At 37.7% G+C, this 10,940-nt stretch overlaps 1 protein-coding gene across 1 annotated transcript in view; it reads left to right on the top strand.

The window, feature by feature from the left end:
* LOC105922785 (sarcoplasmic/endoplasmic reticulum calcium ATPase 2) overlaps positions 1–10,940 on the top strand; it is a 135,929-nt gene that overhangs the window by 100,393 nt on the left and 24,596 nt on the right. Inside the window, exons 14-15 of the mRNA XM_036129598.1 lie at positions 4,642–4,863; positions 5,060–5,171. Of these exons, the coding sequence (XP_035985491.1) occupies positions 4,642–4,863; positions 5,060–5,171 (334 nt within the window). The remainder of the gene's footprint in view (positions 1–4,641; positions 4,864–5,059; positions 5,172–10,940) is intronic.

The raw sequence follows: 10,940 nt of genomic DNA, 5'->3' as shown, positions 1-10,940 counted from the left end.
TACATTGCTGCCTGAAGAGTTCACTGTGACTGGATCTACTTAGCCCCCGAGGGGGAAGTGTGAGTGTTTTTAACCTTTAACTATCAAATTAACATGGGACAGTCTGCGCATGTGGAGTGTTTAATGAACCCTTCCTTAATTTTTTCCTTGCTCTACCTTTGTTTTATCATCTTGTTTTTCTCTGTGCTCATCTCTGCAGTTATAAGGATGGCTCAGTGGTGAAGTGCAGCCAGTATGATGGCCTGGTGGAGATGGCCTCCATCTGTGCTCTGTGCAATGACTCATCACTAGACTACAACGATGTAAGAAATGCTAACATGGCTATGGCAATAGCTCTGACCATCACCAATGACTCAACTAACACCAAGGATAGAGTCAGTTGTGAACAGATCAGCTGCATTAACCTTTTTCTACTTCTACTGTGATTCAGGCAAAGGGTGTTTATGAGAAGGTTGGAGAGGCAACAGAGACTGCACTGTGCTGCCTGGTGGAAAAAATGAACGTGTTTGATACAGATCTGAAGGGTCTGAGACGTTCTGAGAGAGCTACAGCCTGTGTTCCGTAAGTTTCTAATAGATCAGTATGTACACATGATCACAAAAAGAGAGAAACAGACAGACTTTACTGTCATTCAACTGCACATTCACAATGTACAGGAGTGGCGCCAGATTTATGGTTTGAGACTGAATGAGTGCTGCCATCTTTGGGGAGCTACAGTTGATTCACAGTGCCATAAATGCCAACATGTACTATGACATACTGACACAGGACATCATATTCCTATCAGAACTGGGCCGTTGGGCAGTATTCCAATATGATAACAACTTCAAACCCACCTCCAAGACAACCACTACTTTACTAAAGACATGACATATGAGCAGACGGAGACCAGCTTAGGATGTTTTCAAATGCTTGGAGCAGAAGCAGGCCATCTAGCCGGGGTCTGGACTGGGGTTCGATGTTAGGTCTCAGCAGGTCTGGGCACCTCTGAGTTCATGGGTTGGGTTGGCTGGCTTCTTTGAATTCTATTGACCCCTCCCGTCTCTGGATGGATGTGTTCGGGGGTTGTTGGAGACATTACTGTAATATTCTGTCTTGGTTCCTGTTTATGATTTGGTTAAAGTTGGCTTTTCCCTGCTTTTTGGTTTATTTGTGTTTTAGGTTCTGTCATAGTTGGAGTTCTGTCTTAGTTTTGGTTTGTGTCTTAGTGTGAGTTTTGAGACTTCTTTTACAGTTTGTTTTTAGTTTGGTTTCTGATGTGGTCTGTTTTGAGCCTCGGCACTGATGTCTGGTCTAATTACTTACTCTGCACACCTGCCTAACTCCACCCCTGCTGCAATCACCTCTCACCGGTTTCACCTGATTCCACCATATAAACTGCTGAGACCAGACATCAGTGCCAGGTTGTCCTGTTGAGTATGGGTGAGTCTCCTGCAATTCTGTATGTTAGTTTGCGTTTTGGATTTTTGACCCCTTTTTCCTCCAGAAACCTGAGCCAGTCTGTCCGGTCTGTTCCTGCCTTGTCTGCCCTGCTCGTTAGTTTATTTCTTGTGTCATCTTTTTGTTCTACAATCTGTTTGGATTTTTCCCCGTTTTTTGAGTTGGTAATTAAAGAGCTTTTTTTAAGAAACCTCTGCTGGTCTGGCTGAATTCTGGGTCCTTTTCTTCTAATCATTACAATTACTGAGTGACTCAATTTAGTCACAATAATATCGGTTCCTACTTTTAAGGGACCTTTTTAGGGTCTTGTAATATTGAGAGCTTCAGCTCAGACACCTCATTCGTCTTCCTCCCTCTTTAAAAAGAGTGCTTCATAATCTGTGTTTATGCATTTTACCCAATATGTTTGTCTGTCGTGCACAGCGCAGAATTGAAAAGAAGAATTTTGTTCCTCTCCCCTCACCGCCTCAACTGGGTATCAATGGGCATAAATAATGCTGGGACTGGACAATCAGTTCCCATATAGCCTATTGTTTTTCTATAGCCATCTAGGCTGTGTAGAAACGTGATATGTAGTGAAGTGGTGAGCTTAAAGGCTGTGCCTATACGTGTACAATTTTGGGGATGTGACATAAAAGTGTTATATCCTGTAGGCTTAAGACTATTGCTAGAGGGGTAAAGACAAAGCAGGAGTCCATGCCTCACTGGCTCCGCTTGGAGCGCAAACAAAACATCTGCTCGGAGCACAACCTCAAAGTCAGCCTTTTGCATGCGTAATTACGCACTTAGAGACGTCCTGTGCAAATACAGGGGAGATAATGTCTGGTCAGTCAGAGTAGAGGTTGAGATGACAAACCTGTCGCTGTGAAAGGTGATGACAAAGGTTATGAAATGTAACTACCAACAAGAGCAGGAGCAGAGGGGAAAACTCATCAGCTGGATCATCCGTATTTTCCCCTTTTTAACAGTTAATTGTAATATTGTTTAATAAAAGAAAAGAAAATGGCACAAGTTTTCCAATTATTGAAAAAAAATGTTTTCGTGTGTCCTAGGCGTCTGGATTTATGATGCAACAGCGGCTGCTTCCGAGTGAAATTGCATTCAGAAACGGAAATAATGACTTTGACAGGATGCCGCCGTTTAAATGACCCAGAAGCTACTCTGCTGTGTATGTGACTCTAAATCAGGGGTGTCGAACATACGGCCGGATCCGGCCCGCCAAACAATTTAGTCCGGCCCTGTGGCTAAATGCATTAGGTGAAAGAAAGAGGAGATAAAAGGAAGAGAACGATAAAACAATTATTAAAAAAAACATGTACTTCGTTTAATTGAAAATATGCAGTTCCTATACTGTCCATGAGGGGCGCTGTGTTTTAATTAGCAGACTAAGCTTCAGGTGAGGAAAAATTTAAATAATATCTTAATTTTTATCTGTTTGATGTATTTTGTCATGTAGGACAGTGTTTTTAAGTTCCAAAAAATGTGAATACATTTATTTCAACATTGTATAATCACTGTGATCAGTTATTATGCATAATGCACTTAAGTAAATGTTTAACTGAGTAAAATTATTGTTGAAATTGCACATACTTTTCTTAAAAACGCTGAGGTTATTCATAATATATTGTGTAAAAGTGAAATTAATTTAATATAAAAATCAACAAGTCCACATTTATTAGTTCTATTTATTCTTGCAATGAGTTAACTCGTGTGGCCCTCTTGAGATCAGATTAAGCTGTATGCGGCCCCTCAACCAAAATGAGTTTGACACCCCTGCTCTAAATCATCTTACAAGTGATGGGTCCTAATAATTTTTTTTCAACTGTCAATTCAAGGATGTTCACTTGAACAGAGGTCTTTTCTCCTTCTCACCCTGTATCTTCTCCATAGTGAGCTTGCTAATGCACAACTTAAAAATAAACTTACTTTCAACTATAAATATTTGGCCCAACAGTTTTTTATTTGGCCTGGCCGAAAAGCAATTTCTGGCTATGCCACTGCTAGCTAGTTTACTTGAAAACTGAAAAAGTTATTAATATGTTGTCTGATTTAGAAAACTGAAAAATCTAAGTTGTTGCAGTACTAGAAATCCTACATACGCATTCTAAGATTTTGTACCACAGGAATAAAAGGTCATATTTCTGATTCTTCTCCATGTTATTCTGTTATTTGACAGATGAATATTCCCCCCCTTCTTTTCTTTTTACGATTTCCTTACAGATGATTAAGCAGCTGATGAAGAAGGAGTTGACACTCGAGTTTTCCAGAGACAGAAAGTCCATGTCTGTTTTCTGTTTCTCCAATAAACTCACCCAGTCTGCCTCTGGAGCAAAGATGTTTGTAAAGGTCAGTTACACCTCAGGACATGCTTATTTTATCTGCTGCCTATGAAGACACAGAAACAGACATGGACAAAATTGTTGGTGCCTGTCTGTTTATCAAATAAAATCCCACAATGGTCACTGAAATAAATTGAAACAGACAAGAGTAATAATAAATCACATTTGCTGAAAATTAACCACTGAAAATCAGACATTGCCTTTGAATTGTGGTTCAATATAATCATTTAAAAAAGCAAACTAATGAAACAGACCTAGTCAAATTAAAGGTACCCCTTGAAAAGACCCCAGGGACCTGTTAAGCTGAGGGGTGTCCTCTAATTAGTATTATAGACATCTTCATCTTGTAACCAGTTTGTCTGTCAATGTAAAGGGTCACAAGTCACTGAGCTGTTTGGTGACATGGTGTGGACCACACTGAACATGGGTCCCATTGCCAGATGCTGGGTGTCTCTGATCTGTGCAGGGTTCAGTGAAATTGACTGTTCTGAAATGGCCTATAAGCGCTGATTTAGATCTGTCGCTATGGAGCTGAAACACATCATCTGGAGAAAGAACCCATCATCTGGAGAAAGAACCCTTCAAACCTGAGACAACTGGAGCAGTTTGTTCACAAGGACTGGGCCAGAATACCTGCTGACAGGTACAGAGGTCTCATTGACAGTTACAGAAATGTTTGAGGGCAGTGATTGGCTCAAGCGCTCATACAACAAAATATTAAGTTACAGGTACCATTAATTTGTCCAGGTCTGTTTGTTTTTGAAAATTATTCATTTCATTGGTTAGTTTTGAGTAAATTTTTATTTATTATTTTGTCATGGGTCCATATCTTAATTTATCTTACTGTGTCTCATCACCACAGGGAGCTCCAGAGAGCATATTAGAACGCTGCAATTACATCCGTGTCAGCGGCTCTGATCGTGTACCTCTGGGCATGTCTGTTCGAGAACAGCTCCTGTCCACCATACGGGAGTGGGGCTCAGGACGGGACATGCTGCGCTGCCTTGCCATGGCAACTAGGGACTCACCACCTGATATTCACTCCCTTAATCTTGAGAACTCTGCAACCTTTGTTGACTATGAGGTGCTGATAATAGTCTAGACTGAACTCTGGGTGTAATAATAACCACAAAGAACTAATTTGTTTTTAACAGTTGTTACATGATATTTCATATTAGATGACATGGTAAAGTCCTTGTTTTTGTAATGCCACTTAAAAAAGCAGAGACTAGCCAAGTTCTCCACCCTTATGTGTACTTCTGTCTGTTTTACACTTTCAGTCGGACCTGACCTTTGTAGGCTGTGTGGGGATGTTGGACCCTCCAAGGAAAGAGGTTCTTGGAGCAGTTCAGATGTGTCGACAGGCTGGCATACGGGTCATCATGATCACAGGTAAGTGTGTACAGATTTCTACAGTTACAAGAATTATTCAGGAAGTGCAAAATGAACAAGAATCCGAAAACAGCAAAGTAAAAGTAAGCAAAGTTATTCCTTGTTTTCTGAAATAACAACTTTGACCAGTTGGTGCATGGACAATGTTCTAAAACAGGGATACAGTAGATCAAACCGAGTATACACTCCCATTAAAACACCGGCGCCAGTCTTCACAAAGATTCTCAGGGTCCTCTTAGAGAGCTCCTATCTTAGCCTAAAGATTCACAATTAAGAGTCATAGTTTAAGAGTGATCCAGTGTTTGCAGAGCGACTCTGAGCGACTCTGAGTAAGAAATCTTAAGCCTTGTGAGGAGTTGTGGTTGACCCCGTTGCTAGGTGCGACATTGTGTTTTAAGAGCTGTGATTGGTTGATACAAGAAACAAAACAAAAAAACACAAATGTGCTCATATTAATCAAAGGAGAGAAATTAACTGATTAGACAGGATTAAGAATTCTGTGACATGATGATTTAATTTAGCAAAATTAAGCAACTGTCACAAAGCATCAAAATCATTGAATGTACCTTTTTTACATCCTCATAATTTTAAATTGCTTATGTTTACTAGCCATACTGGTCATTTGTTGTTAATGTGCACTCACCCGGCAGTATTTTACTGTTATTGCCTGCTGGTTTAAAGCAGTTGTATTTGGCAAAACAACTGACATCAAATGGAGAAAGAAAAGTGGAAAAAAACAAACTGGACAGAGGATCGGCACCTCTGTCTGCACAGCTCTGGGAGGAGAATAGAGGAGTTTTGAAAGGTAAATTAGTCCCTGAATCATGGCATAAATAAGCAAACTTTTAAGCATATTGCTGCAGATCAATGCATATTTTTCTCTGCACGTCTCACTGTTGTTTTACACCAGCCTGGAAAGTGAGAAGCACGCCGTGCAGCAGTCAAAAGCCAGAGAGGAGATGGGATCACACAAACAAACTTCATATGACCATTTAGGCTCTAGATAGGCTCTAGCTTTAAATACTGACATCATCATGTACAATACAGCAAACACTTTCTCACTTCCTTTATCTTGTCTAGAGTGTATTTATGTTTATATTTTTCTGTGACTTTTTCCAATTCGTCTGAGATGTTTTTTATTGAGAGCATTTTCTGTAAATTTCAATTCAATTAAATTTTATTCATATAGCGCCAATTCATGAAGCATGTCATCTCAAATCAAATTCAATCAGATTATAAGGATTGGGTCAGATTTATGGATAGGTCAAAAACCTTCCTATCTAAGGAAACCCAGTGGATTGCATCAAGTCTTGACAGGCAGCATTCACTCCTCCTGAAGAAGCGTAGAGCCACAGGGAGAATTGTCTGCATTGTCCATGGCTTTGGGGGTTAGAGAAGACAGAGCAGAGACACAACAAGAGAGACAAAGAAGCACACATTGATCCAGTAATCTGTTCTACATTAGATGCTAATAGATCTGTCTTCCCCGGATGATGTCACAGCTAACAGAACGCCAGACCAGGAGTTCCTTCTATGAAGAAAAAAGAGAGAGAACAAAAAGTTAAAAGCTGAAATGACGGCAAGCAATGTAAATTGGAGAACAGTAGGAGAACTCAGCAGAGTGACAGAAATAGACCCTTACGTCCTCCAGTAGCCTAAGCCTATAGCAGCATAACTATAGAGGTAGTTCAGGGTAACATAAGCCACTCTAACTATAAGCTTTGTCAAAAAGGAAAGTTTTAAGCTTAGTTTTAAAAGTAGACAGGGTGTCTGCCTCACGGACCATTCATTTTGCCAATCGGAAGCATATATATAGTAAAGAGAATTTGCCCAAGGACTGAACCCTGTGGTACTCCACAAGTGACCCTAGAGTTTGAAGATGTATTATTAACATGAACAAACTGGAATCTGTCAGACAGACAGCCTATTGCTTTCCCCTTAATCCCTACAGTATTTCTTTCTTTGAGAATATTCTGATCAACTGTATCAAATGCAGCACTGAGATCTGACAGGACAAGTATAGACATAAGTCCATTATCTGAGTCCATGAGAATATCATTAGTGACCTTCACCAGAGCTGTATCAGTGCTATGATGAGCTGTGAAGCCTGACTGAAACTCTTCAAATAGATCATTATGTTGTAAATGTTTACATAGTTGATAGGCAACTACTTTCTCAAGAATTTTAAATAGCAGGGTTTCTGTTGGGCATTAAAAGTCATTAAATGATTTTTTTTTTAAATGAAGGCCTTAATTGACATTAAAAGTGATTAAATGTGATTATCTGTGGCATTAAAAATGCCTTATTTTTTTCTAAAAAAATACGGTCATAAAAACAGTTTCGTCAGATATATTATCAGATTTACCTGCCGCGTGTTTGCGCGGAACTGCTTCTGGTTGATTGTAAAGCCGTATGTTTTTACAATGTTCGGAAGAGGAGCTTGAGGCGGAGAAAGAGCAAGAGAATGGAAAAAGGCTACTTTCAACAAAAGCGGATGGAAAACAAGGAATTCGGGACATGGCTGCACCCTGTCAACGAAAAGATGACGAAGGATTTTGCCGTGTTTGTAAAAAGAACATTAAGCTTTGCACAATGGGTGTCAATGCTTCACGATCTCACATGAAGTCGGACAGGCAGTGGTGTAGTCCAGGGTATACGTGGGTATACGGTATATACCCACTTATTTTTCAGTCAGCATTGCCTATACCCACTTCTGGGGCGATATTTGTGTCTTTTGTTTGAGCGCGCAGTGAGACAGGTATTCAGCGTTTAAACATCACGCGCGCGCGCTCAAAACTAATAAACTCTTCTTTATCCACTATGCTCGCCCTCAGTTCCGTGTCTGCCTGTGACCTACTACTTCCACGCTCAATACCAGCTGTGCGCGGCTCGCTGGATTCTGTCTGTGCGCTTGTGACTTAAAAAACTGTCCACCTCAACAGCCAATCACAGAAAGGTTTCTTTCCATCCAATCAGAGTAGGGCTTGCAAATAATACATTCATAAGGAATAAATTAAAATGCTGCAGCTTTTGGCAGAAATTACTAAACATAACGGTGGGATTGAAGAAAAACTACAACCAATAAACAGTTTAATATTTTAGCCTAAAATATTTAGTTTTAAATAATTCCTTGAGTTACTAAGTGAGGTGTGAAAAATCTTGTTGTCTCTTTTCTTTCCAGCTTCTGAGTGATGATGCAAAAGTTTCTAATCATCATCATCGTCATCATTATTTAAAGAGCACTTTAACAGGAGGTAAAACAAAATAACATCTAATAAAATGACTTGGGTAAAGACTCAACAGTTTAAAACAACAACAACAATTATAATAAGCTGTTTAAATCCTTAAAAACAAACAGAACTTCTTTAAACTGAACTCTAAGCTAAAGAGGCAACCAGTGAAGGGAGGCCAGGATCGAGTAAAGTGCTTTAGTTTATGTTTTTACATTAAAAGGTGTGCAGCAGCGTTTGAACCAGCTGCAGACGTTTGAGTAAGGACTGACCGATTCAGAGATAAAGAGAATTGCACTAATCCAGCCATGATGAAATGAAGGCTTACAGTAGTGTTTCCATATTTTTGCCTTGAAAGAACAGGTTTTACCTTTGCTTTGTTCCTTAATTGATAAAAATGACTTAACTGAGGTCCCTTTTTGACTGTCAAGTTTAAAATCACCATCCATTATTTGACAATTTATGATTTGCAAAGACAAAGAGATTTGAGTTTTGATGTTCTCCTCATGATTAACTTTATCTCTTTCTATAGATTCTCTTTCTCATTCAATTTAGGACTTTTCATATGCCTTATCATCTAGGTCTATATTGAAAAACCTACAGTAAAGTAATGAAATGTTGATTCTGGATGTAGTGTAGGAATTCCTTCAATATAAACCAAAGAAAATTGTACATTACCTGCCAAAAGCTGAATAAAATCTTTAAAAAAGAGACAACAGTATTTTTACACCTCACGTAGCACCTCAAGGAAATATTTTAATCTAAATGTTTTAGGTTAATTATCTTAGGCTAAAATGAGTAAAGCCTAGTGATGGATTTTTGGTTAAACTAAATAAAGCAGTGTTACATGTCAGCATTTTTCTGAGCTGGGTCTAAAAGGGCAAACAATGAGAGTATACCCACTGCACCAGGGACCACTACACCACTGCAGCAAGCCACAGATCAGCTTCAAACAACATTTGGATCCAATGCAACACTGCATGCGGAAGTGCTCTGTTGCCATCAACAAGTACTATATATATATATATATATATTAGGGCTGGGCAAGTTAACGCGTTAATTTCGCGTTAATTCTAATATATGATATATATATATGTGTATGTGTATATGTGTATATATATATATATATATATGTGTATGTGTATATGTGTATATATATATATATATATATGTGTATATCTATATCTATATATCTATATATATCTATATATCTCTCTGTGTCTGTGTCTTGTGTATATATATCTCTCTATATGTGTCTGTGTATATGTGTCTCTATATATATCTATATCTTCTCTGGTATCTCTCTCTATATTATATATATCTCTATCTCTCTCTATCTATATATGTGTATATATCTATATCTATATGTCTATATATATATATCTATATATCTCTATATATCTCTATGTGTATATCTCTAGATATATATATATATCTATATATCTATATCTATATATATGTCTGTGTATCTGTGTATATATATATGTATGTGTATATGTGTATCTATATATATGTATGTGTATCTGTGTATATATATATATATATATGTGTTATGTGTATATATATATATATCTGTGATATATGTGTAATAGTGTATATTATATATATATATATATATATTGTGTATATATATATATATATATAATATGTGTATATATTTATATCTCATATATATATTATTATATATATATATATATTATATATATAATATATATATATCTATATATCTATATATATATAATATGTGTATGTGTGTATGTATGTATATGTGTGTGCATTAAATGAGCATTAAAAAGCATTCAATTAGGGTTACTCATTCCTGTATAAACCCTGGATATGAAAAGAAGATTAGATATAGGTCTGTAATTTATTAAGTCATCTAGATCAAGAGAAGGTTTCTTAAGTAAAGGTTTAATAACAGCTACTTTAAAAGCCTGAGGTACATATCCATTTACTAAGGATAGAATAATCATGTCTAAAATAGGGCCATTGATCAAAGAGAATACCTCCTTAAATAACTTGGTTGGGATTGGGTCTAACATACAAGTTTAGATTGTTTAGATGATGCTAAACCTTTAGATAGCTCAGAAAGCTTCACAGCATCTAAACAGTTCAAACACCGATCAGGTTCTAAAGATTCCTCCAACACTGCCTCGCTTACTGAGGACGAGGCAATCATGTTTTGGAGGATGCCAATTATTTTATTTTTAATGGATTTAATATTATTTATGAAGAATCTCATAAAGTCATTACTGCTGAGAGCTAAGAGAATGGATGGATCAATGGAACTGTGACTCTGGGTAGATTTGGCAACTGTACTGAAGAGAAATCTAGGATTATTTTTATTCTCCTCAATAATGATGAAAAATATGCTGCTCTAACTCTGCAAAGGGTCTTTTTATACAACATTAGACTGCTTTTCCAGATTAGGTAAGGCGAGATTTTCTCTCAAATTTCCTAACATTGTGCTTCAAAGAATACAGCTCTAAATTAAACCAGGGAGCAAGCTTCCTGTAAATAATCACCTTCTTTTTCTACA

Source organism: Fundulus heteroclitus, unplaced genomic scaffold (genome assembly GCF_011125445.2).
Source record: "Fundulus heteroclitus isolate FHET01 unplaced genomic scaffold, MU-UCD_Fhet_4.1 scaffold_191, whole genome shotgun sequence".
Lineage (NCBI taxonomy): Eukaryota > Metazoa > Chordata > Actinopteri > Cyprinodontiformes > Fundulidae > Fundulus > Fundulus heteroclitus.
This window is presented reverse-complemented; position numbering and strand designations above follow the sequence as displayed.